Genomic DNA, 27,903 nt, shown 5'->3' with positions numbered 1-27,903 from the left:
TACCTCTGACCTCTGTCCAATATCTATTACCCCTCAGTTTAAAGCTATGTCCCCTTGTGCCAGCCATTTCCATCCGCGGGAGAAGGCTCTCACTGTCCACCCTATCCAACCCCCTGATCATTTTGTATGCTTCTATTAAGTCTCCTCTTAACCTTCTTCTCTCCAACGAAAACAACCTCAAGTCCATCAGCCTTTCCTCATAAGATTTTCCCTCCATACCAGGCAACATCCTGGTAAATCTCCTCTGCACCCGCTCCAAAGCCTCCACGTCCTTCCTATAATGCGGTGACCAGAACTGTACGCAATACTCCAAATGCGGCAGAACCAGAGTTTTGTACAGCTGCAACATGACCTCCTGACTCCGGAACTCAATCCCTCTGCCAATAAAGGCCAACACTCCATAGGCCTTCTTCACAACCCTATCAACCTGGGTGGCAACTTTCAGGGATCTATGTACATGGACACCTAGATCCCTCTGTTCATCCACACTTCCAAGAACTTTACCATTAGCCAAATATTCCGCATTCCTGTTATTCCTTCCAAAGTGAATCACCTCACACTTCTCTACATTAAACTCCATTTGCCACCTCTCAGCACAGCTCTGCAGCTTATCTATATCCCTCTGTAACCTGCTACATCCTTCCACACTGTCGACAACACCACCGACTTTAGTGTCGTCTGCAAATTTACTCACCCACCCTTCGGCGCCTTCCTCTAGGTCATTGATAAAAATGACAAACAGCAACGGCCCCAGAACAGATCCTTGTAGTACGCCACTTGTAACTGAACTCCATTCTGAACATTTCCCATCAACCACCACCCTCTGTCTTTCAGCTAGCCAATTTCTGATCCACATCTCTAAATCACCCTCAATCCCCAGCCTCCGTATTTTCTGCAATAGCCTACCGTGGGGAACCTTATCAAACACTTTACTGAAATCCATATACACCACATCAACTGCACTACCCTCGTCTACCTGTTCAGTCACCTTCTCGAAGAACTCGATAAGGTTTGTGAGGCATGACCTACCCTTCACAAAGCCATGCTGACTATCCCTGATCATATTATTCCTATCTAGATGATTATAAATCTTGTCTCTTATAATCCCCTCCAAGACTTTACCCACTACAGACGTGAGGCTCACCGGTCTATAATTGCCGGGGTTGTCTCTGCTCCCCTTTTTGAACAAAGGGACCACATTTGCTATCCTCCAGTCCTCTGGCACTATTCCTGTAGCCAATGATGACATAAAAATCAAAACCAAAGGTCCAGCAATCTCTTCCCTGGCCTCCCAGAGAATCCTAGGATAAATCCCATCAGGCCCTGGGGACCTATCTATTTTCAGCCTGTCCAGAATTGCCAACACCTCTTCCCTACGTACCTCAATGCCATCTATTCTAATAGCCTGGGTCTCAGCATTCTCCTCCACAACATTATCTTTTTCCTGAGTGAATACTGACGAAAAATATTAATTTAGTATCTCGCCTATCTCTTCAGACTCCACACACAACTTCCCATCCCTGTCCTTGACTGGTCCTACTCTTTCCGTAGTCATTCGCTTATTCCTGACATACCTATAGAAAGCTTTGGGGTTTTCCTTGATCCTACCTGCCAAATACTTCTCATGTCCCCTCCTTGCTCGTCTTAGCTCTCTCTTTAGATCCTTCCCCGCTACCTTGTAACTATCCATCGCCCCAACTGAAACTTCACACCTCATCTTCACATAGGCCTCCTTCTTCCTCTTAACAAGAGATTCCACTTCTTTGGTAAACCACGGTTCCCTCGCTCTACGCCTTCCCCCCTGCCTGACCGGTACATACTTATCAAGAACACGCAGTAGCTGATCCCTGAACAAGCTCCACTTATCCAGTGTGCCCAACACTTGCAGCCTACTTCTCCACCCTATCCCCCCCAAGTCACGTCTAATGGCATCATAATTGCCCTTCCCCCAGCTATAACTCTTGCCCTGCGGTGTATACTTATCCCTTTCCATCATTAACGTAAACGTCACCGAATTGTGGTCACTGTCCCCAAAGTGCTCTCCTACCTCCAAATCCAACACCTGGCCTGGTTCATTACCCAAAACCAAATCCAACGTAGCCTCGCCTCTTGTTGGCCTGACAACATATTGTGTCAGGAAACCCTCCTGCACACACTGTACAAAAAATGACCCATCTAATGTACTTGAACTATATCTTTTCCAGTCAATATTTGGAAAGTTAAAGTCTCCCATAATAACTACCCTGTCACTTTCGCTCTTATCCAGGATCATCCTCGCCATCCTTTCCTCTACATCCCTAGAACTATTTGGAGGCCTATAGAAAACTTCCAACAGGGTGACCTCTCCTTTCCTGTTTCTAACCTCAGCCCATACTACCTCGGAAGATGAGTCCCCATCTAGCATCCTCTCCGCCACCGTAATACTGCTCTTGACTAGCAGCGCCACACCTCCCCCTCTTTTGCCTCCTTCTCTGAGCTTACTAAAACACCTAAACCCCGGAACCTGCAACATCCATTCCTGTCCCTGCTCTATCCATGTCTCCGAAATGGCCACAACATCGAAGTCCCAGGTACCAACCCATGCTGCCAGTTCCCCTGCCTTATTTTGTATACTCCTGGCATTGAAGTAGACACACTTCAAACCACCTACCTGAACACTGGCCCCCTCCTGCGATGTCAAATCTGTGCTCCTGACCTCTATACTCTCATTCTCCCTTACCCTAAAACTACAATCCAGGTTCCCATGCCCCTGCTGCATTAGTTTAAACCCCCCCAAAGAGCACTAACAAATCTCCCCCCCCAGGATATTTGTGCCCCTCAGGTTCAGATGTAGACCATCCTGTCTGTAGAGGTCCCACCTTCCCCAGAAAGAGCCCCAGTTATCCAGAAATCTGAATCCCTCCCGCCTGCACCATCCCTGTAGCCACGTGTTTAATTGCTCTCTTTCCCTATTCCTCATCTCACTATCACGTGGCACGGGCAACAACCCAGAGATAACAACTCTGTTTGTTCTAGTTCTGAGCTTCCATCCTAGCTCCCTGAAAGCCTGCCTGACATCCTTGTCCCCTTTCCTACCTATGTCGTTAGTGCCAATGTGGACCACGACTTGGGGCTGCTCCCCCTCCCCCTTAAGGACCCGGAAAACACGATCTGAGACATCACGTACCCTTGCACCTGGGAGGCAACATACCAAACGTGAGTCTCTCACGCTCCCACAAAATCTCCTATCTGTGCCCCTGACTATCGAGTCCCCAATTACTAATGCTCTGCTCCTCTCCCCCCTTCCCTTCTGAGCAACAGGGACAGACTCCGTGCCAGAGGCCCGTACCCCATGGCTTACCCCTGGTAAGTCCCCCCCCCCCCCCACAAGTATCCAAAGCGGTATACTTGTGTCTCAGGGGAACGACCGCAGGGGATCCCTGCACTGACTGCTTCTTCCCAGTCCCTCTTACAGTTACCCATCTATCTCCAATCTTTGGCGTAACTAATTCCCTAAAGCTGCTGTCTATGACCCCCTCTGCCTCCCGAATGATCCAAAGTTCTTCCAACTCCAGCTCCAGTTCCCTAACTCGGTCTTGGAGGAGCTGGGGATGGCAGCACTTCCTGCAGGTAAAATCAGCAGGGACACTAACGGCATCCCTCACCTCAAACATCCTGCAGGAGGAACATTGCACTCCCTTCCCTGCCATCCCCCTAACTTTCTACCAAGATCTGGCTAACAACTAAATTAAATTTTAAAAAAAATAATAATAATAATACAATATGGTACTTACCTCACACCAATGGGTTTTATTATTAGGTTAGAGGAGGAGGGCGGGTGGGAGACACTACACGTGTAGTGTCTCGGGTTTCCTCTCCACCAGAATTTATTGGTGACGCGCTGGACTGCGCCGCGCAAAACGCGATTGTGCCGATCTGGCCGCTTCCATGAATCACGGGAGGGTGTCAGACCGGCGTCGCGGGAAGATTTGGCGACCCAGGCGATTCTCTGAAACGGCGCGGGAGCGGAGAATCACGCCCAAGGATTTTAGGTTGAACAGCAGCTTTTGCCAATTGCTGTTGGGTTGAGCAGAGGTGTATGGAATCTGCTCTAGAAAGGAACTCTCTCTAATGGTCTGCACAGCTGAGCCTCCAAAGGTCTGCACAGCTGAGCAAGTTGATCTGTTTTGCGAACTAAACTGTATCGGTTGCTTTAGTGGCAGGTATAGGTAGTAAGTTTAAGTTTTTGCTTTGTATAAGAACTATTTAACTGTAAATTGTTTGTAAAGCTATTTCTTTGATGTTAATGTGGTTGATTCTAAATTAAAGTTTGTTTTAACAAAAAGGATGCTTATTGGTGGAGCTTTAAAAAGAGCGGGAGCTAAGAGTCAGGGCGGATATATAAAAAAAGCAGGACCTGAGAGTCAGAGTGGAAATTGAAAAAGAACGGGAGCCGAAAGTCAGAGCATAGATTGAAAAAGAGTGTGAGCTGAGAGCATCGTGGAGATTGACTAGCTAGAAAATTAAAAAAACACTAATTAAATCTAATTAAATAAAATAGAGGTGCACTGCCAGGTGATAAGAACATAAGAACTCGGAGCAGGAGTAGACCATCTGGCCCCTTGAGCCTGCTCCGCCGTTCAATGAGATCATGGCTGATCTTTTGTGGACTCAGCTCTACTTTCAGACCTGAACACCATAACCCTTAATCCCTTTAATCTTCAACAAACTATCTATCTTTATCTTAAAAACATTGAATGAAGGAGCCTCAACTGCTTCACTGGGCAAAGAATTCCATAGATTCACAACCCTTTGGGTGAAGACGTTCCTGCATGATGTGGGAGCTGGGGGACCCCATTGTGGCTCCCAGTGACCACATCTGCAGTAAGTGTTGGTTGCTTGAGCAACTCCGGCTCAGAGTTAATTAGCTGAATTTGGAGCTTTGGACACTGTGACACATCAGGAAGTGGTGGAGGTACTTGGACACTGTGTTTCAGGAGACAGTCACACCCCTTAGACTAACTAACTAGTGGTCAGGGACAGGTGGGTGTGGCTGCAAGTGAGGCAGGTGGAGGGATCTAGGGGGTCGGGTTAAGGAGCCTCAGCCCTTGACCTTGACCAACAGGTTTGAGATTCATGCTCCCTGTGTGGACAGGAATGGGGAGTGCAGGGAGGATGAGTAAACAGACCAAAGCACCATTGCACAGGGAGCCATTCAAGTTGGGAGAAAGAAAATGAATGCAGTCATAATTGGGAATAGAATAGTTAGAGGCATAAATATTGTCTCTGTGACCAGGATCGAAAGTCCCAAAAGTTGTGTTGCCTGCCTGATGCTCAGATTCGGGATATCTCATCTGGGCTGCAGAGGAACTTGAGTGGACGGATAAAGATCCAGTTGTTGTGGTCTACATAGGTACCAAAAACATAGGTAGAACAAGAGTAGAGGTTCTGCTGAAGGAATATGAGCAGGTCGGAGCTAAAAGGGGTGAAGTCTCCTTTCCTCACAATTTCACAAATTTAAAAAAATTGTTTGGGGTTCATGTCCGGTATCCGAACAAATGTTGGGGTATGGTTTGGTATCTTAACACTAACTCCAAATTTAGTCCAAATACTAAGTCTGTACCTTTATAACTCCTAATTCAACATGAATCTGTGCCAAAATTAGAACAGCACTTAACATAATCAATTCTCTCCAGTAAATGAACAAATGCGTCAGGAAAAATGGAGCTTGTTGGAGCGTTTTCAAGGACTGAGTATTGAGTTGGCTTTTACGTGGGATTCCTCCCTCTTAGTTACGGCTCAGCTAAACACAAAGACCCATGGAGACAGCAACCCTGGTTAAGACGGCTTTATTTTCTAAGCTTGGTCAATGTACAAGGAAGAGTGATTTGGATAAAAGCCAAAACCACTCTGCTTTACATTGCTCTAGGTTCAACAGTGATACAATTTCCAAAAATCAGTAGCGCACCCCAGCTGGACTCGTTCCAATCTTTGTAGCTATCAATTTTCCCTTGACCAATGGATTTTACTTTGGGGAGCATGGTGACTGTGTGATCAGCTCGTGATTTAGCCCCATCCTGCCCCCTGGCCATCTGTTGTTTTCAGGACATTCCCCTACTCCCATTTCTCTTATCTTAGTGTAGTTCCTGCTTATACCATTGTCTGTCTGAGCGCTGGATGACGGAGCTGCTGATAAGAACTGTTTATTGAGCTGGCTATGCTATTGCTGACCACATTATTTCTGTATGATTCTGTCTGTCCTGAGGAATGTGGTCACGTTAGCTTGCTTAAATCCCAGCATACATTGTGGCCACTACTATCAGCAAGAGTTTAAATACTTGTTACTGCTTTGTTCTAAGAATGCATGTTTAACGGTTAATAATGATTACTGGGAATACTTTCTATGATTAGTCTCAGTCCTCAATAAACTAACTTATGTAGAACTGTTCTAGTTTTATCCTCGCAATCCGTTTTTAAGGGTTCTCAGAACCCCCCTTCAGAGCTCATGGACTATTCATTCCACTAAGCATATCCCTTCAATTTCCTGTTTACAGTTGGCCATATCAAGATTCTACCCTTTATTCCCCAAGAGATGGTTTTGAATTTTTTTTCAAACCATTCTTATCCTGCCCCCCTTACCATGGCAACCAGGCAAGATTTGAGAATGCCTTCCGACAGTGAATCTTTTTTACAATGCCTGTTCGCATGGTCACAGCTAGAAGCCCGTTTCCAAAAGCAAGCTGCATTTTTCTTATGATTGGAACTTGCATCTGAGTCATTGATAGCTATTAAAAAGTGAATCCAACATTAATTGTTAACCCCTAATCATGGCACATCACTCACTGGAGATTATCGAGGATGACCAGTACTTTCTATCTCATTGCAATCAGGGAAAATAGAAAAACATATCAAATCAATGCATATATTTCAAATTACTTGGCCAATGTAACATGGCAAAACACTAGAGTAACACAAAAATCAAACTTGTACGATATATGAGCAGTTTATGGATTTTAAAAGTGCTTTTCAATAGTTTCTGAGTGATGATAGATTGGGTAGAAACAGTAACATTGGGCCTTGACAGTAGGCATGGAAAAGCAGAGCTTTGGGAATCAGATGGCTGAATAACATGTTGAGCTTTATCTGAAGTTGGATGAACTATTTATTGAATATGCAGAGAGCACATCAGAAACCCTTCTTGCATTGTCATGGTGAAATGCTTTGACCAATAAGCAGCTTCAACAGTGTTACTTGTGACTTGTCCTCTGGTCATGGAATTTCCTGCTATCCTGTTCATAGAAGGAATAGAGGCGTTGGATGCCATTGGGTTATTCTCAGTACCAGTATGATCCCCATGGAGACCAACAAACTAAAAAAAAAAAAAATCAAATTTACCGAATGACCCCAATGGGAAAACCGACGGACAAGATTTCACATTTTATAATTTTATCAATTAAACCAGTATCAACATGAATTAACAGGCAAAATTCAATCAATGGAAACTGTAAATCATGCTTTAAATAGCAGATTCACCGTAGATTGATCCATAAAATTCACTAGGCTGTTCTCTTAGCATATATGGCACCGCATTTAGCTGCAAAGTGCTTCAAAACTCTGTTTTCCAAAGTTCCAGTTCCTTAACCACCGAATGTCCTCCAAAGGGGCCGGTTTTGCACAGTGGGCTAAACAGCTGACTTGTAATGCAGTACAATGCCAGCAACACGGGTTCAATTCCCGTACCGGCCTTCCCGAACAGGCGCCGGAATGTGGCGACTAGGGGTTTTTCACAGTAACTTAATTGAAGCCTACTTGTGACAATAAGCGATTATTATTATTATTATTATTATTATTATTAACAGCCACTCCCAAACAGCCTGAGCCCCACAGGGACAGTCCACTCTGGTTAATTGGGTACTTTGAAATAACTGAAGCAGCTGTTAGTAACTTTTCACGTAACTAGGGCGGCACAGTCGCAGAGTGGTTAGCACTGTTGCTTCACAGCTCCAGCGTCCCAGGTTCGATTCCCGGCTTGGGTCACTGTCTGTGAGGCATCAGCATGTTCTCCCCGTGTCTGCGTGGGTTTCCTCCGGGTGCTCCGGTTTCCTTCCACAGTCCAAAGATGTGCAGGTTAGGTGAATTGGCAATGCCAAATTGCCCTTAGTGTCCAAAATGGTTAGGTGGAGTTCGGGGATAGGGTGGAGGTGTGGGCTTGGATAGGGTGCTCTTTTCAAGGGCCGATACAGACTCGATGGGCTGAATGGCCTACTTCTGCAATGTAAATTCTATGATTCTATGATTTTAATCCTGTTTCTGGTTCTAGTCTTCAGGCTTCCTTTTTAAACTGCCCCCCACACAGCCTCCCTCCTCCCTGCACTGAACTGCCCTGCTGAGATCATTGCTTTGTACTTTGGTTTCAACTAGCTTCCATTTTCCTAGGAACCTGAAGTCTCAGCCCATTTCCCTGTTCGTGGGCAGGAATTATCCAGCTGCTCTCGCTGGCAGGGTCTTTTGAGTGCATAAAGCAGCAAATGCCCTTGACAACAGCGGGACCAGAAAATTCCACGACCGGCCGTCTCCGCCGTACTGAAACACACGGCAGGAGACACGGAAAATTCCATCCACAATGTCTTAAAAAAAGCTTTGAGACCAGAGTTAGTGCACCCCATAAAACATTGATTGTGCAGGAAACAACTCCCACATTCTTCCCCACTGTTCTCACAGACTGCAGATTTCATCACACTACCATCAGGTACTGTCAGAAGCTAGTGAAGCAATTTTGGGTGCAAATAGCACATTAAAAGCCTGAAAACTATTTGAGTTGCACAAAATACTTCTGTTACAATGCAAGTAATCTTTACAAAGAGAAAGCATATATATAATGGGCCCAACAGCCTCTTTCTGTGCTGTAAACATTTATGGATCTTTGAAATAATTTTGCAGCATTAATGATGAAACACCAAAACTCCCTGCAATAGCATCTATATTGCTATCTAATGCACATCTAAATAGAATAGAAATAGAATTGCTTTGGCCACAACTAATATATATACCTATTTTACCTTTAATTTCTTTTAGGACTTCCAGCCCTAGTTGTCGCAACATCTGTTGGATTCACCAAATCAAAGGGATATGGAACAGTAAACTAGTAAGTAGGCTATGATACCCGTTAATGGCTTGTTTAATAAATGCATAATCATCATTTTACTGACCTTTTTCAACAGAAAGTATTCAATTGCAGTCTTTCATTTCACTTCAGCATCTCACCTGTTGTGAGCAGTTGGTGCAGACTGTTCTACTGCAGTTTTCTTAACTACAAATTACAAATGAGTATAATAATAGAATATATATTACATTGTTGCCTGTCAGGTCTGTTAGTTGAAAAATACTGTATTCTACAGGTCTCTGACATTTACTGTTTATATTGTGTAAAGGAGATAGTTGGCTGGGAGGAAACTCTACAGCACTGGTTCAGACACATGCTTTGGTAACTTGTAAATGATGCTGGGCATTCATTGGCAATTTTCAAATCTCAAAATCACTGGCACATCTTAAATTCACGGCCAGTTAATATTCTTTATCGTATAATATATGATGTGTATATTGAGTTTAAAAAGAATTCACTGATTATAAAAGAAAGACTTGCATTTATAAAGCACTTTTCCTGACTTTGGGACATCCTAAAACACTTCATAGCCAGTAAGGTATCTTTCCGAGTTTTGTTGTGTAGGAAACATGGCCGCCAATTTGCATGCAACAAGCTGCCACAAACAACAATGTGAAGGTGACTAGATCTGGTTTTCGTTGCGATGTTGATTGGCCAGGACATTAGTAATAACTTTCTTTGAAACTCTTTCTTGGGGGCAGCACGGTAGCACAGTGGTTAGCACAGTTGCTTCACAGCTCCAGGATCCCAGCTTGAGTCACTGTCTGTGTGGAGTTTGCACGTTCTCTATGTGTCTGCGTGGGTTTCCTCCGGGTGTTCCGGTTTCCTCCCACAGTCCAAAGATGTGCAGTTCAGGTGGATTGGCCATGCTAAATTGTCCTTAGTATCCAAAATAGTTAGGCGGGGCTGCTGGGTTATGGGGATAGGATGGGGGTGTGGGCTTAAGTAGGGTGCTCTTTCCTAGGACCGGTGCAGACTTGATGGGCCAAATGGCCTCCTTCTGCACTGGAAATTCTATGATTCTATGAAATAATGTCACAGGATCGTTTTTGCTCACTTGAGAGGGAAGGCAAAGCGCCAGTCTAACTTTACATTTGAAAGTTGACATCTCAGACAATACAACAACCTCTTGGTACTGATTTAGGATCTTAATCTAGATTTTAGTGTTCAAGTGCTGGATTGGAAATTGTACCTATGATCGTCTGACTAAGAGGTGACCCACTGGGCTGCTGAGCTGAGCATGTGTGCTGACTAAAGAAGATGTACATAATGAAGAGAAAAATATTGTAAGAGCTGAGGGCCCCTGACCTCAAAGACCTCAAGAACATTTCCCACCAGTAATACATCAGTCAGCCATAATACTCTATTTAAATCAGATTGACTGCACACTATGTACTCAGTTTAAGTAATAAGTGTGGGGCTGTGTATTATGGGGACTTGACTCCTCAGTCTTATGATGAGGTGTAACATTGAGAAAGGCAAATTGTCACTGATGTGATATATTTAACTTATTTTAAGGGCCGAATTGTCCTCTGGGAAACCCCAACCTGTGCACTTTGGTGGTTTGCAAACTACACTCTCAGCTATTGCATGACATCTTATGCCATTTTTTATTTTTCACCGGGGTCAGGTTCTTAGTGCAGTTTGCTCGAGTGTATGAGGGGTGTACGTGCAGAGGTTGACCAATTTAGAAGGCCCGTCTTGGTTTTTCAAAACAGTATCTCAGCTCCCCAAAGAACTTAAAAACCCCCAAAACCTCACTGCTCACCTCCTTTACCCCCACAGGTATTCCTTATACCAGCCCATGTCTGTATAGATTGACCCTGCAACTACATGCTGCTTCTATGTCCAATGTTTCCTCCACGACCCCTCAGATCATCCATATCACCCCTGCCACCCCTGTACCATCCCTCCCCCCCCCTCCCCCCAAACCATCCTCCATAACCACTCTCCCTGTATGCACCACGGATATTCCACTGATTCCATCCAATTTTAATGGAAGATATTTCATATTCATTCGTTTAAAAATAACTCTCACCATCTGTTTAAAAAAGAAAGCCTTTATATCATTGATAATGAGAAAAAATGCATTTTGCTATGTGGAAAAAACGTGTCAGACTTATAATACTGTTAGTGTTTGTGAACAAACCAGAAACCGGGACAAATAGAAAACTCATTGTAAAATCTTCTGAAAACTGTCATTCATTGTCAGATGAATGGAACATGTACTGTGTTGAAATTTATTACCGCTTGAAACTCAGCCAACCACTGATAATGGCTACCATTGTCCAAACAACAGTAAACTCTCTAGGAAGCAAAGGACAGAAGGTGTTCATTTCAGTTTCAAAGCACAGTGTGTGTAAATAAAGAATGTTTTTTTAAGTGGAGATTTTTAGCATGTGTCAAACCAGGGCTTCTAAAAAAAACAACATTTAAATCACAGTAGAAAAGATGACAGCACAGGCTGACAAGTCTTTTTGTAACATTGCCATTGCATTATGGTGCATTCTTAGTTGTAAAAACACCTCAATGCATGTGAACAAATATGCCAGGTCAGTCAATGTAAGAGTTGACTTACCTTTAAGGGACAGATCCCTATAATGAATCACTGCATTAGGAACACATCTTCATTACAACACCTAATGACATTAGAATGTGTGATAACACTTAACTTTCAGAATGTTCCAGACTCCTCCTAGGCTTCCCATTTTATTCACAAACTCACAAACCTGGGATTCCAGGACACCATCCAACCAGTCGAAAATGGTGTGTGAAAGAAAATCTGTTTTTGTTCTCTCTTTAAAATGGGGAATCCAACCTTAGCGATGGTGGTTGGCTATTTTGCACACGAGACATTCCCAACCTGCAAAAAAAGCTAGAAGAAAAAGAGGTCAGGAATAGGGAGGGAAAATCGTATTTCCTTTTTTTAAAAAAAGGAACTGAATAATAATAATAATAATAATCGCTTATTGTCACAAGTCGGCTTCAATTAAATTACTGTGAAAAGCCCCTAGTCGCCATATTCCGGCGCCTGTTCGGGGAGGCCGGTACGGGAATTGAATCCACGCTGCTGGCAGTGTTCTGCATTACAAGCCAGCTGTTTAGCCCACTGCGCTAAACCCATTGCTGCCTCAAAATGCATCCACACCCACACAGTAAATCGGCTTAGTACATAAATGACAAAGTTGGTGCTAATGTGAAGCTAGAGATGGTGAATGGACCTAGTTGAGAAATATTATTACAAATGAAATTGTAGATTAAGTGCTTGCCAAATGGTTGGTACCAAATCTGGAGGAAGGGACTCCATCTGGGAACTGTGAAGAGATTAATTTTCAAAATATTTGTTCATGGGAGGTCGGTGTCTCTGGTGAGGCTAGAATTATTTTCCTATCCCTAATTGCCTTGAGATGGCGGTGGAGAGCTGCACCCTTGAACCACTGCAGTCCGTGTAGGAACACCCACAGTGCTGTGAGGAAGAGAAATAAATGTTTAAAATATTGTGGCGGATGAAACAAGGCTGCATTTTACCAGGCTTTGCTGCTAGTGCCTCATTCATAATAGGATCATGGCTGAAGTATTATGCTAACTCCATTTCCCCACCTTCTCCCCATATCCCTTCATTCCACTCGTACCCAAGTACATATCAGTCAGTTAAGTACACTCAATGACCTTAAGCAACCACAGCTCTCAGGTGGAGAATTCCAACGATTCATAACACTTTGAAGACATTTCTCCTCATCTCAGTCTTGAATGGATGGTCCCTTATCCTGAGCCAAGTGGCAGAATTCTCATAAACCCCCACCGGCATATTCAATGGTAGACGGGAGAGGGGAAGAATTTGGAGGCCCAAATTCAGTTTTATGATGGCATCATTTTTGATCGAGATCTTCTGCTGGTGCCCGCCATGGTGGATTAGGAAACCTGCTGGAAGCCAGTGTGAAACTCATTCACATCATGTTAATTGGATGCAGATGAAGACTCAACCACTCGTACCCAATTCTCTGCGGCGCCAGCGGGAAAACATGCCATACGAAACGCGTTTGGTTAACATGGCGTGCTGGTGTCGTCACCTGTCTAAACAATGCCTGGGGCTGCCTCCAGGATTCAGGATAGAGGCCACCAGCAACCCTTGACTGCAGAACACCACAGCAGTGAGCAGGGTGGGGCTGGGGGGAAGGATCTACAAGTGGACCTTCCAGCTTCAGTGTTCATTTTCAGGAGGTCCACCTTCTTCAGTCATGCGTCAGTAATGTTGCATGCCTTTTTAATATGATTCTCGGATAGATTGGTGGACTATGCGCCATTAGTCCTGCCCCACCATGGAAAACAGTACAAAACGCTGGTGCATAATTAATGAAGTTGGGGCTGGAAGATTTGGCATGTTTTTCCTGCTGATCTCCACAGCGGGAAACACTCCGCAATTTTATCCCCGCTACGGCACTTAGTCCCAGAATGGGAGTATTCCCCCCAATTCTGGAATCTCCAGCAAGGGGAAACAGCTTTTCAGTGTCTACCCTGTCGAGCCCTCTCAATGGAAATTCAGTTGATGGACCAGGTGCCAAGTTCAACTTATTTCTTCATGTTGCTTCTGGATTTTCAGTTAAGCATTGTGTAGCGCACAAAGACTCCATGAGACGAATAAAGTGAAGTCGATGAGGCTTTATTAAGCGTGTCTGTTCCCCCGCAGCTCGATAGTAAACTGGCCTGTGAGGGAAGACTCCGGCTTCTTATACTCCGCCTTCAGGGCGGAGCTTGAGGTCAACGGCCAACCAGGACCCGGGATCTGTCAGCCAATGACATTAGGGCTTCCAGTCCCACATGACCCCCAATACATACTACCACATTCACCCCTTGTCAAAAATGAACCTGGCGGGGTGATGCTTCGTATGGTGGTAAGGGTTTACAGGGCTGGTCCTGGGAGGACAAAACATTCACATGGCAATACAGTATTGGACAATTTCGTCCTGTTGCAACTATATACAGAGGGTATAGGAAGAAAAGCAAAATGTTCTTGTGAACAGTCCATATTTGTTTTACATCGACGCCACAAGTCGGTCAGGCGGTCTGGTCATTCGTGTCGATCGCCTCGGCCCCGGCGGTGGTGGTGGTGCTTGTACCAGTGTTGTCGCCTCCAGGAGCCGTACAGTTTCAGCTCGGGCTTGATTCTTGGTCGGTGCTGAGGGGAGGGGGACCGATCCTCCTGGGAATGGGGCGGTCGCGGGGTGCGGCGGTGGTAGGAAGGTGGGGGGTTGGGGTGATGGTGTCGGGGGGGTGTGCGTGTTGCCGGCGGGCGCCAGATTCCGTAGGGAGACCGTGTCCTGTCGGCTGTCGGGGTACTCCACCTAGGCGTACTGGGGGTTCGCGTGGAGGAGGTGAACCCTTTCGACCAACGGGTCCGCCTTATGTGCCCGCACATGCTTTCGGAGCAGGATGGGTCCTGGGGCCGCCAGCCAGGTCGGCAGCGACGTTCCAGAGGAGGACCTCCTAGGGAAGACAAGGAGACGCTCATGAGGCGTTTGATTAGTGCTCGTACATAATAGCGACCGGATGGAATGGAGCGTCCGGAAGGACCTCCTGCCACCGTGAAACTGGGAGGTCCCTGGACCATAGGGCCAGTAGGACGGCCTTCCAGACCGTGCCGTTCTCCCTTTCTACTTGCCCGTTCCCCCAGGGGTTGTAGCTGGTCGTCCTGCTTGAGGCTATGCCCTTGCTGAGCAGGAACTGGCGCAGCTCGTCACTCATGAAAGAGGACCCCCTGTCGCTGTGGACGTATGCGGGGTAACCGAACAGTGTGAAGATGCTGTTCAGGGCTTTAATGACTGTGGCCGCGGTCATGTCAGAACAGGGAATGGCAAAAGGGAAGCGGGAGTATTCGTCCACTACATTAAGAAAATATGCGTTGCGGTCGGTGGAGGGGAGGGGCCCTTTGAAATCGAGACTGAGGTGTTCAAAGGGGCGGGAAGCCTTAATCAGGTGCGCTCCACCTGGCCTGAAAAAATGCGGCTTGTATTCCGCGCAGATGTGGCAGTCCCTTGTGACTGTACGGACCTCCTCTAAAGAGTATGGGAGATTGCGGGACTTGATGAAGTGGTAAAACCGAGTGACCTCCGGGTGGCAGAGGTCCTCGTGGAGGGTTTGGAGGCGGTTAATTTGTGCGTTGGCACATGTGCCGCGGGATAGGGCATCGGACGGCTCGTTCAGCTTTCCGGGACGATACAAAATCTCATAGTTGAAGGTGGAGAGCTCGATCCTCCACCTTAAGATCTTGTCGTTTTTGATTTTGCCCCGCTGTGCATTATCGAACATGAAGGCTACCGACCGTTGGTCCGTGAGGAGAGTGAATCTCCTGCCGGCCAGGTAATGCCTCCAATGTCGCACAGCTTCCACTATGGCTTGGGCTTCCTTTTCTACTGAAGAGTGGCGGATTTCTGAGGCGTGGAGGGTCCGGGAGAAAAAGGCCACGGGTCTGCCCGTTTGGTTAAGGGTGGCCGCTAGAGCTACGTCGGAGGCGTCGCTCTCGACCTGGAAGGGGAGGGACTCATCGATGGCGCGCATCGTGGCCTTTGCGATATCCGCTTTGATGCGGCTGAAGGCCTGGCAAGCCTCTGTCGACAGAGGGAAGGTCGTGGTCTGTATTAGGGGGCGGGCCTTGTCTGCGTACTGGGGGACCCACTGGGCGTAGTACGAAAAGAACCCCAAGCAGCGTTTCAGGGCTTTTGGGCAGTGCGGGAGGGGAAATTCCATGAGTGCGCGCATACGTTCGGGGTTGGGGCCTATTATCCCATTGCGCACTACGTAGCCCAGAATGGCTAGCCGGTCGGTGCTAAAAACGTACTTGTCCTCGTTGTACGTGAGGTTCAAGGCTTTGGCGGTCTGGAGGAATTTTTGGAGGTTGGCGTCGTGGTCCTGCTGATCGTGGCCGCAGATGGTTACATTGTCGAGATACGGGAACGTGGCCCGCAACCCATGTTGATCAACCATTCGGTCCATATCCCATTGGAAGACCGAGACCCCGTTTGTGACGCCAAAAGGGACCCGTAGGAAATGGTATAATCGCCCGTCTGCCTCGAAGGCTGTGTACTTGTGGTCACTTGGGCGGATGGGGAGCTGATGGTAGGCGGACTTGAGGTCCATGGTGGAGAAGACTTTATACTGGGCAATCCGATTGACCATGTCGGATATGCGGGGGAGAGGGTACGCGTCTAGTTGTGTGTACCTGTTGATGGTCTGGCTATAGTCAATGACCATCCTTTGTTTCTCCCCTGTCTTCACTACTACCACCTGCGCTCTCCAGGGACTATTGCTGGCCTGGATTATGCCCTCCTTTAGTAGCCGCTGGACTTCGGACCGAATGAAGGTCCGGTCCTGGGCGCTGTACCGTCTGCTCCTAGTGGCGACGGGTTTGCAATCCGGGGTGAGGTTCGCAAACAAGGACGGGGGTTGCACCTTGAGGGTAGCGAGGCCGCAGATAGTGAGTGGGGGTATGGGGCCGCCGAATTTGAACGTAAGGCTCTGTAGATTGCATTAGAAATCTAATCCCAGCAAGGTGGGGGCACAGAGTTGGGGAAGGACGTTTAGTTTGTAGTTTTTGAACTCCCTCCCCTGCACCGCTAGGGTAACTATGCAGAATCCCTGGATCTGTACGGAGTGGGATCCTGCAGCTAGGCAAATCTTTTGTGCGCTGGGATAGGTGGTTAAGGAACAGCGTCTTACCGTGTCGGGGTGTATAAAGCTTTCCGTGCTCCCGGAGTCGACTAGGCATGGCGTCTCGTGGCCGTTTATTAGTACCGTTGTCGTCATCGTCTGGAGTGTCCGGGGCCGAGCTTGATCGAGCGTAATCGAAGCGAGCCGTGGTTGTAGTAGTGGAGTGGGGTCCGTTGTTGCCGTCCAAGATGGAGTCGGGGATGAACAAAATGGCCGCCCCCATACATCGCACGTGGCTGAGGGGTCACAAGATGGCGGCGGGGGTGGACAAAATGGCCGCCCCCACGCGTCGTACAGGTCTGGGGCGGTCCAAGATGGCTGCGCCCCTCCTCCCCTCGTGGTGGCCGGGACCCAAAATGGCGGCGTCTGCGGGTCGCACATCGGCGCCCCTCCTCCCCTGGTGGTGGCCGGGACCCAAAATGGCGGCGTCTGCGGGTCGCACATGGTGTGCTGGGGAGCGCTAGGACCGCGAGCGCTAGGACCACGCGGAGCTCCCTCACCGCGAGCGCTAGGATCGCGAGCGCTAGGACCGCGCGGAGCTCCCTCACCGGGGACAGCGGTGGTCGGGGCCCAAGTCGGCGGCGCGGCGGGTCAGGCGTGGGGCCGCGAGCGCTAGGACCGCGCGGAGCTCCCTCACCGGGGACAGCGGTGGTCGGGGCCCAAGTAGGTGGCGCCGGTGGGTCAGGCGTGGGGCGCGCGGTGGGGGTTAGGGTGGCGTTAGGGACGCGGAAAACTCCCTCCTCTCCGTGGAGAGTGTTGGCCGGGACCCAAAACGGTAGCGCCGGCGGCAGGTCATACACGGGCTGCGGGGAGGGGGCTTGGGGGGCGTAGGCGGCGTGCAGGGCTCCCAGTTCTCCCGGGACCGCGGTGGTCGGGACCCAGAGCGGCTGCGCCTGCGGGTCGCACATGGTGTGCTGGGGGGGGTTGGGGCGCGTAAACTGCTTGCAGGGCTTCCTGTGCTCCCGGGACGGCGGCGACCTCGCGGGACTGGCACACGTAATGGCCCTTTTTCCCGCAGCTTTTGCAGATTGCTGCGCGGGCCGGGCAGCGCTGCTGGGGGTGTTTCGCCTGGCCGCAGAAATAACAGCGGGCGCCCCCGGTGCGACTCGGCGTTTGGACCGCGCAAGCCTGTGGGGGGGGGTAGGGTGTTTGCCGCGACGGGTACGTACGGGGCCCAATGGGTTGCTGCGCGGTCGGGGCCGTAGGCGCGGGTATTACGCGCGGCCACGTCTAGGGAGGCTGCTAGGGCCCGTGCCTCTGAGAGTCCTAGCGACTCTTTTTCTAGAAGTCTTTGGCGGATTTGGGAGGATTGCATACCTGCCACAAAAGCATCGCGCATTAACATGTCCGTGTGTCCGTTTGCGTTCACCGACGGGCAGCTGCAGGCTCGTCCCAAAATCAGCAGCGCGGCGTAGAACTCGTTCATCGATTCTCCGGGAGCTTGCCGTCTCGTCGCGAGCTGGTAGCGAGCGTAGATTTGGTTAACTGGGCGAACGTAGAGACTTTTCAGTGCTGCGAACGCCGTCTGGAAATTGTCCGAGTCTTCGATGAGGGAGAAAATCTCCGTGCTCACCCTCGAGTGCAGGACCTGCAGTTTTTGGTCTTCTGAGACTCGGCCGGTGGACGTTCTGAGGTAGGCCTCGAAGCAAGTCTGCCAGTGCTTGAAGGCTGCTGCCGCGTTCACTGCGTGGGGGCTGATCCTCAGGCATTCCGGAATGATCCTGAGCTCCATAGTCCCTTTTTTTTTTTTAGGCACGCTTAATAAATTGTAGCGCACAAAGACTCCATGAGACGAATAGAGTGAAGTCGATGAGGCTTTATTAAGCGTGTCTGTTCCCCCGCAGCTCGATAGTAAACTGGCCTGTGGGGGAAGACTCCGGCTTCTTATACTCCGCCTTCAGGGCGGAGCTTGAGGTCAACGGCCAACCAGGACCCGGGATCTTTCAGCCAATGACATTAGGGCTTCCAGTCCCACATGACCCCCAATACATACTACCACACATTGGCAATTAAGCATAGCCCAATGCTATGATCAGCACTCCCTTTGAATCAAATTCTTCCCAGAGAATCTGCCTGCGGAATGTGATTAAAGAGAGCAAATGTTACTGATTTGCCCTTTGCTTTGCTGCTGTTAGGGGAGGGGAATGCGATCAGAATTATTGATGAAAACTAGTGTTTGTAACCAGAGAAAAATCTTCCCTATCTCTGGACGGATGTGAAAATCACGCACACCAACACTAAAATACCAAGGGCAAATGACCAAATCGCGAACACTTTAGTTTACAATGTGTTATACAATCCATTGAAACTTTAATAATTGAGGGCTAAAAATAAACAATTGAAAAGCTCAGTCCCAAGGATTGGTGGCTTTTTAAAAAAATAAAGTTGTTTTATCTTTCAGTTTTTGATTAATTTCTTCCCTTTTGTGCATTGATTAAGGACGCACTTTTCAACTTGATTGAACTAAAGAAAAAGCCACATAAAATCAGTCAATATCAGAAAGTAGAGTAGACAGATTAATATCTTACAGATAATACTCAATCATTTGGCCCTAGAAACATTGTGACAGCCTGAAAAAATTATCCCTGCTGTTAGTTGGACTTACTCTGGCCCATTTAATGTGGTACAAATGTTGTGTGGCAGGTTGCTAAAAGTGTGAAATGAAAACCACGGAGTGTTGGTGCTTCTATAATAGGGTCCCCCCTCCAGGTCATCTGAGCCCTGAGAGAGCAGGGTAGCAGCTGTGTATCCCCTTAACCGATCAGATTATAGGATTGTGAAATCAATAGCGCAAGGTCTGAGGTGTGCAATTTTAGAGTGGATGAATATAATAAAAATAACAGGTACAGATACATACAGAGAGGGGAAGTAAAGAGAGCGAGAAGAGACAAAGAAAAGAAAAACAGGTTACTGGGTTATGGGGTTAGGGTGGGAGTGTGGGCTTGGGTAGGGTGCTCTTTCCAAGAGCCGGTGCAGACTCGATGGGCCAAATGGCCTCCTTCTGCACTGTAAATTCTATGAAATCTATGAAAACAAGAAATTAATTCAAAACTTTTTGCAACAATGAATTGTGTGACCTTAAAGGAATGAGACTCCACCTTTGTAATGTTGATTTTCAGTAACAGAGAGGTTAATCTTCAATAATTAACACTTATCACATTGGTAAAAGGTTACTTTGGCTTAATTTCCTGTAGCAAATCTAATTTGCTATTCTGCAAGTACAGGAACACCATGGGCTGGATTATTCAAGCCTTCGCGCTGAAATCGGGATCGGCGCGGGGAGGACAATGGCTGTTTACGCCGAAATCCGGTCCGATGCCACTCCAGCGATTCTCTGGTCCCTGGAGAATCGCTCGCGAATCGTGCGTGAACTACGCGCCGCGGGTAGGGGGCCATTGACAGAGCCCCCCCCCCCCCCCCCACGATTCTCCGAGCGAAACCGGCAGAGTTCCCAACGGTGTTGTTCTAATCACCTATCGGCCGTCGGGAACAGCCGGTGGTGACTACGGACTCAGTCCGCGTCCGTCCTGGTGGGGGCGGGAGTATCGATCACCGGGCGGGCCTCGTGGACGGCCAGGGGGGTGATCGGGTGTCATGGGGGGGTGGTGGGGGGAGGAAGGGCCTACATTTCTGGTGCCGCTCCCTGGGCTGAGTCCGCCAAGTCCCATGGGGCAGCCGCTGCAGGCCGCCACCCTGTGCATGTGCAGACTCCAGACCAGATGTGTGGGGCCCCGTATCCACAGCCAGAGCTTTCAGGGAAAACCAGAGTGATTCGCCAGCGTTTTTACGCTGGTCTGGGGGCAAAGCCCCATTATTGGAGAATCCCGCCCCATGCTTCTGAATTCATTTGAATGGGGTGCTGGACTGAGAGATTAAGTTTTCACATAGCTAATGATAGAAGAGTGCAAAACCAGCTGTAACTCCGTGATTTCTGAAATCTATCATGCATCTGCTCTTTGAATGCCATTATTAGCCTCACCATCAATTTGATTATACATTTTGGGCTATTCAATCCTTCATTGTGGTCATCGTTGACAGTCCTGAATTTTAATTTTAATCTACTCTCCCCTTTGCCTATTCATTTTACCCAGCTCCATAAATGGATATTTCAGTGTGAAGTTCTGACATAAGGCTCAATCTGAAACTGATAATCTTCCTTTTTTTTTAAACCTATGCTGCCTGCTTTCAGCAATTTTTGTTGTATTTTTGTTAATCACTTTTAAGTGTAGATAAAACCTGTGGTATGCAGCCTGGAAACAGGTTGGCTGGCTCCTGGCCTGTCTCCGTTAAAACTGGAAATGGGTGGGGATTTGAGATGGCTTAAGTCCACGTTTGATCATTTAAAAAATGTTTTTACACCTCGCCTGACCCAATCCTTTTCAACTTGGGGGTTAAAAATTCCCCTCTAGTTTCTTAAATTTTGATTTGTTTTCTAAATCATCTACGTTATTTTGAACATGAAAAAATATATACCAATACAAATGGTAAATGTGGCACAGAACATGTCCGTCAAACTATGGGTCCACCACTTTGTTTGCACATGCAAATTCACTATGACATTTATGAAAAGAAACACTTTCATTCGCAATCAAGAAAGAAAGTCCAGATGATTACTAATTGATCTCAATCCTTCAGAATATTTCCAAGTGCAATTAGCCTCTGACTGACTTCAGGAAGTTACAGCAATTAAACCTTCAACTCTCAAAGAATAAGCCACTTTACCCACATCTGCCTCTTATCAACAGAGTAAGGAAAACAGTCGATGTTATAGCACAGAAGGAAGGAATTCTGCCAGTCATGTCGGCCTGGGCTCATTATTGCAAGAGCAATCAAAAATTATTTCAACTATTCCATTCTCTTGTATGTATTCTCCTTCAAAGAATATAGCACGTGTCTGCCTCAATAACTTTTTGTGGAATAACATTCACTCCATAAAAACCTTCTGGAGGAAATTTTACAGGCCCCAACGCTGGTATATTTCAAGAATACCCACCCTATCCCCGCTTAAGCTTCACCCCTCAGTGTAAAGGAGATCTTCTAACCTCTCCCTTCATCTTTACATTGATAATTTTATATTGATGACCATTTGTCACCGACTCCCAAACAACAAAAATAATCTTTCCCTGTTCACCCTATTTGAATGTTGCGGAATATTAAAAACCTGTACTCACCCTGCCTTCCCAACTCCAGTAGAAAAAGTCTCCTTGTGATATAGTTTCCCATTACTGGTATTATACTTGTGAATCCATGCTGTTTACTCTGTTCCTTTAATGTTATTTCTATAATAGGGTGCCTGAAGCTACACACAGTAGCCTAACCAATGATTTTGTGCAAATTGATAATTACATCTTTACTCTTTCATCTTGTGTACCCATTTATAAGACTTAAAATGCTGTTGGCATTTTTTTTATTGCTTTATCTACCTGCACCTGTATGTTCAGGAAATTATGTATTTGAACATCTGGATCTCTGGAATTAAGGCTGAAGGAATAAAAAATGAAATTCTCACCCTCGGTGAAGCTGAAAACCTCTTGCGAACAATTTATATTTGGTTGAGCTGTGTCTAAGCCCCAGGCATGGGTTGAATATTCGTTTTCTCATGCTGAGAATATCCTGTCAATGGCCTTGTTCACCTTGTGATAGTTACAGATTCAGTTTAATTAATTTTTGGAAAAGCCTGACATCCTGGCAAGAAATGTAATTTGTTGACATGATCTGGCCTTTAGATGTACACTTAAAGATAGCCAAACTGGGGTCAGGAACTTTAGAAACTGTTTGAACATTCTGACTTTGGTGGTGAGGAATTTTTTTTTAAAACTTTGCCATTCTGAAGTGAGCAGGGTATAGGATGCCTTTCGAATCATCCTGATAAAATATAAGAGAATTTGCGTGATAATGAGATGAGTAGAGAAATAAGTGATGGGTCAATTCGGGCCTCGGGTGACTGTGTGGAGTTTGTACACTCTCCCCGTGTCTGCATGGGTTTACCCAGGCTGCTCCAGTTTCCAAACACAGTCCAAAGATGTGCAGGTTAGGTGGATTGGTTATGATAAATTGCCCCTCGGGGTGGAGCTGCAGGAATAGGGCAGGGAATTGGGCTTAGGTAGAGTGGTCTTTCAGAGGGTCAGTGCAGACTCGATGGGCTGAATGGCCTCATTCTGAACTGTAGGGATTCTATGATTCTGCCAACGGTGGCTTGCAAATTTTGTGATCACATTTTAATAGGATGAGCGATGAGGAGAAATGTTTTCTCTGAGGGTTATGAGACTTTGGAACTCTTCCTCAAAAGGCGATGGAAGCAGAGTCTTTGAATGTTTTTCAGGTAGAGCGAGTTAGATTCTTGATAAGCAAGGGCTTATGGGGGGTGTAGGCAGCAATGTGGGGTTGAGGTTACAATCAGATCAGCGTGATCTTATTGAATGCGGAGCAGGTTCGAGGGGCCGAGTGCCCTACTCCTGCACCTAATTCATTGCACAGATTGTAAACATGAAATTAAAGTCTGGAAATCCTGAACCAAATGCCATCCATTGCCTTGCTTGGTTAGATATTTGTTGTCCATCAGCAGTTGGACGGGATGAGGACTGTCAGCACAGAGCAGAAACGATTTGCAAAGTTAATGGGCTGTCTGCTGCTTGCTTACAGAGGGCGGTGAGAGTGGTAAATTGCATCGGGCTTCCCTTTCATCACAAATGTCTGTGATGCCTGAAATTGACAGATGCCCCCCGGTAAATGAGGATCATGCACAGATCGAGTCTGACAAAGGTTTGGAAGTCACACAGCAGAGATACTCGTAGGAGCTTAGTTTTCATTTTTGGAATCCTTATGCGATAGGATTCAGTCCAATCTGATTGAGGATATATAGGATGGACTTGTTTCCATTTTTAAAAAATACAGTCTGTCATTTATGGGCTTCTACTTTATGACATTTGAATGTTTTTTAGGACACAATATCATTTGCTATGGGCTGTGATGAATGAAGAAATATCATCATGTAATTGTTAAATGTTTAAAAAATTATTTTTTGAAACAATCACATGGTCTGAGTTGTATCGTTCTTCAAGTACCTTGAAGAGAAGAGTCCAGTATCTGTCCAGATCATGATCTATTTAAAAGTAAATGGTATGAGCAGCAGAACAGAGGAGGAGGGAAGCATTATGAGTGTGAAATACAGAGTCCCATTCTGGACAGGATGGGGGTAGGGGGAACCACCCCGCTATCGACCAGCACTATGTCATTTTTTCGGGCCTCCCCGGGGAATACACTAAGGAGCTCTGCCCCTACTAGCCTAGCAGAGCCACCTGGGAATCCTGGTAATGGCACCTGGGCACAGCCAGGGTGCCCATGTGGCACTGGCAAGGTTCCAGTCTGGCAGTGCCCAAGTGGCATCAGCAGTGCCTGGGTGCTACCCTGCCCAGAACCCGACCACCAGGGGACATCCAGCTACCTGAGAGTCCCGTCCCCCCCACCCTCCCAAGTGCCATTCCGTCTGGTCCCCGTTCATAAACGGCCCCCGGCTGGGGTCTCCTCGGCCAGGACGGTAGATCCTGAGGGCCAGCAAGATCTGGCATCGGCAGAGTTACATGAGTGTTAAGTCTGTGGGCAGGATCCAGATCGCGACGTCTCATGAGATCTTGCGGGGTGTAATGAACGTTGGGAATCCCAGAAGAGGCTTCTTGCGGGATTTACCGGCTGGATTCTGTCTCGATTCTGTCGGGCACGACCGGTAAATAGTGCCCATAGCTCAGACAACAAGAATGGCGCCCACGGGCCAGAAAGGGGATGGAAGCATAGCAGGTGGACCTAAGTGTGGTAGCCATGTACCAATAGGGAATCTCCACCCCAAGCACCAGCACCTCCCCTCTTCCATTGGTCCTCCATTACCAAAATGAAATTATGATTAAAGTCTAATGTTGTAAATGTGTTAATATTGTTAGAATTCAATTGAATAAATTGAAAGGGCAAGTGCGGGTTTTATTTCGTTCCTTCATGGGATGCAGTTGTCTTTGACAAGATCAGTATCTGCTATCCGTCTCTACTTGCTCTTGGGTACAGTTAAGAGTCAGCCACGTTCCTGTGGGTCTGGACTCGCATGTCGGCCAGACCAGGTAAGGACGGCAGATTTCCTTCCCTGAAAGAATCCGATAGGTTTTTAACAATTGATAGTTTCACGGCCATCATTAGTGAGTCCAGCTTCCAGTTCCAGATTTTTGTTTTAATTAAACCATCTCCCCACACTGAGCATTTTCCATTTGTGTGTGAAGGAACCTCTGATGTACGATTAAACATGGATATCTTAAAGAGAGTGGAGGTGTACTGATTGAAGGTATATGGTGTTGTATACACATGGTTACTGGAAAGAATGAGGAAAAACATCACTGCAACCTAGATACCACACTCCAAAGATTAGATACTATGGATTAACTGTCCAAAAAGGCAAATGTGAATTTTTCCAATCTTCCATCGAATGCCAAGGGATTCCACAAGTCACCTTCAAAAGTCAAAGTCATTACCGTGCACCCGCACCTCAGAATGTGAACCAACTTGGATCGTTCTTAGGTTTACTAAATTACTATGGAAGGTTTGACCCTAATCTGGCTACTATTCTAAAACCCTTCAACAAATTACTGTGTCAAAATAAAAAGGTGACTTGGACGTATCAATGTGAGAGAGCACTCTTGCAACTCAAAGAGGCGCTATTCAAATCAGAAGCCCTGACATATTTTGATCCAAATTTACCCCTGCAAGTGGCATATGACACATCACCTTATGAGGATGGGGTGGTCGTTTTCCACATAATTGCTCACCTGTGAAGAGAAGTCAATAGCCTCCATTTCCAAGACCATTTCCAAGACATAAGATGAAAAACAATTACACGCAGATTGAGAAAGAAGCCCGAGAAATACTTTTTGCCATAAAACGGTTCTACAAATTCCTGTATGGGAGGTAGTTCACTTTATTGAAGGACCATCATCTACTACCTACAGTTCATGAACCTCAAACTGGTATTCCATCAATGGCAGCGAGCAGAATGCAGAGATGAGCATTGCTCTTCTCAGCGCACACACAAACGGAGTATCGACAGTCAAGCCTTTGTGGAAAAAGGGATGGGTTTTCCCAACTATCCATATCAAATCATTCGTCGATAAGCATTTTGTGTGGAAACATTTTCTACTTTGAGCAAGTAGATAACACTTCTGTATAACCATAGAACAAGTTAAGAATCATATCAGATATGGTCCAGAACTGTCAGAGCTCATGGACATGGTGCTTCAAGAAAAGGCTTCAGGAGCAAACCCTGAATTAAAACCATTTTCATTCGAAGACCTGAATTATCCATGTAGGTAGGGGAAAACTTGTTTTAAATCAATTGCACGAAGAGATAGCCAGAAGCCATTTTTGGCAGCCGGGCTGGACGCCAAAATCGAGGAGATGGTGAGAATGTGTTTACCTTGCGCGAAAGTGTGGAACTTGCAGCCATTAACTCCATTACACCCGAGGGAATGGCCAGAAGTGGCCTGGCAACGGGTATGTGTTGATTATGCCAGACGGTTTGAAGGGAGTATGTTTCTCTTTCGAGGCGATGCTCAGTCAAAATGGCCTGAGGTTTCCGCCAGCATGAAGACAACATAAGCGGAGAAAGCAATTGGAGAGATTGGGTGAAATCTTCAGCATATAGTATTACCCTGAACAACTTGTGGGTGATAATGGGTATTTCGTTTTGCAAGAGTTCATACGCTATTTGAAGGAGAACGGAATGTGACAGATCTGATCTGCTCTGCAAATGGGCTGGCAGAACATTTTGTACAGATGGTGTAACCTCCATTGAAGGTAACTAGAGAACAAGGTTCATTGTCTCAATGCTTGAGCCAATTCCTGCTCCCGTACAGGAAACTGTGCACTCAACAACCCAAGTTGCTGATGGCTAAACGTCGACTACGCACAGCATTAGATTTGCTAAAACTACCCACGCCAAAATAAATTGCTGTGAAAAAGCAGCAGAATCAGGACTTGCGGCAGGAGAAGAGGCAAAATATTTTTCGCCAGGGTCAAGACGTTCTGGCAAGGAACTGCACCACAAGTGGAAAGTAGATATCTGCCACCATTTTAGCACAGACAGGATCTGCCTCCTCCACTGTACAAACCTGACACAATATAATGTGGAGGAGACATGCGCTCAAGAATCAATCTTCTAGAGAGAGAACTGACAAGAATACAAATCAAGATGTGGCAAGAGCCGACCTGGACGTTAAGAACCTGGCAATAATCAAACCAATTAAGGAAGCAGCACCTCAGTTGAGAATCAGACACCGAGTCAACCTCAGAACATTACGTCGACACCGGTTAAGACAACCACGAATGACGTCCAAACCAAGCCAAAGACACCAGAGGTTTCAGCAAGCACTATAAGACAGATTCCTGAGGTTCACCAGGGGTAGCATAGTGGTTAGCACAGTTGCTTCACAGCTCCAGGGTCCCAGGTTCGATTCCCGGCTGGGTCTGTGCGGAGTCTGCACGTTCTCCTTGTGCGTGGGTTTCCTCCCGGGTGCTCCGGTTTCCTCCCACAGTTCAAGGATGTGTGGGTTAGGTGAATTGGCCATGGTAAATTGCCCTTAGTGTCCAAAAAATGTTAAGTGAGGGTTACTGGGTTACCAGGAAGGGTAGATACGTGGGCTTCAGTAGAGTACGCTTTGTAAGGGCCGGTGCAGACTCGATGGGCCGAATGGCCTCCTTCTGCACTGTAAATTATATGATTCTATGAACCATACAGAGAACGATGACCTTCGAAGCATCTGACAGATTGACTGTTACGATTGATTGTTAATGTTATACTGTTCATTGTGTCAGGGACCTTTAATTTAAAGGGGGAGGAAAACGTTCCTATTTATGGTATTTCTAATGTTTCCTCACTAGCGGCCTTCAGTGGAACAAGGGCATTTTAAAAGACCGATCATGTGAGGTCATCGGCCGTTTGCGTGAGCAAATGGACAGTGTAGCATAGCAACCTGTAGCGTTAACGTCTTCTAATAAAGCTCTTGTTTGTTTGAACCTCTGAGACC

General features: G+C 46.8%; 1 protein-coding gene and 1 long non-coding RNA gene across 14 annotated transcripts in view; one reads left to right on the top strand and one right to left on the bottom strand.

Moving 5' to 3' along the window:
* LOC140385777 (uncharacterized) overlaps positions 1–12,009 on the bottom strand; it is a 42,711-nt gene extending 30,702 nt beyond the window's left edge. The window contains exons 1-3 of one of the 2 annotated variants that reach the window (XR_011933471.1): positions 11,872–12,009; positions 9,189–9,289; positions 6,972–7,348 (exon numbers count right to left, since the gene is read on the bottom strand). This is a non-coding gene — a long non-coding RNA (uncharacterized lncRNA). Of the gene's footprint in view, positions 1–6,971; positions 7,349–9,188; positions 9,290–11,871 lie in introns of those variants that run through there. The other variant, XR_011933472.1, reaches the window with a different exon arrangement.
* adgrb1a (adhesion G protein-coupled receptor B1a) overlaps positions 1–27,903 on the top strand; it is an 888,347-nt gene that overhangs the window by 697,912 nt on the left and 162,532 nt on the right. For all 12 annotated transcript variants that reach the window (XM_072468272.1, XM_072468276.1, XM_072468275.1 and 9 more), the window contains one exon: positions 9,055–9,124. In XM_072468272.1, coding sequence (XP_072324373.1) covers positions 9,055–9,124 — 70 coding nt within the window. The remainder of the gene's footprint in view (positions 1–9,054; positions 9,125–27,903) is intronic.

The sequence above is a fragment of the Scyliorhinus torazame genome, chromosome 11 (genome assembly GCF_047496885.1).
Source record: "Scyliorhinus torazame isolate Kashiwa2021f chromosome 11, sScyTor2.1, whole genome shotgun sequence".
Lineage (NCBI taxonomy): Eukaryota > Metazoa > Chordata > Chondrichthyes > Carcharhiniformes > Scyliorhinidae > Scyliorhinus > Scyliorhinus torazame.
The sequence above is the reverse complement of the archived record's forward strand: the minus strand, read 5'-3'. Positions and strand labels throughout refer to the sequence as shown.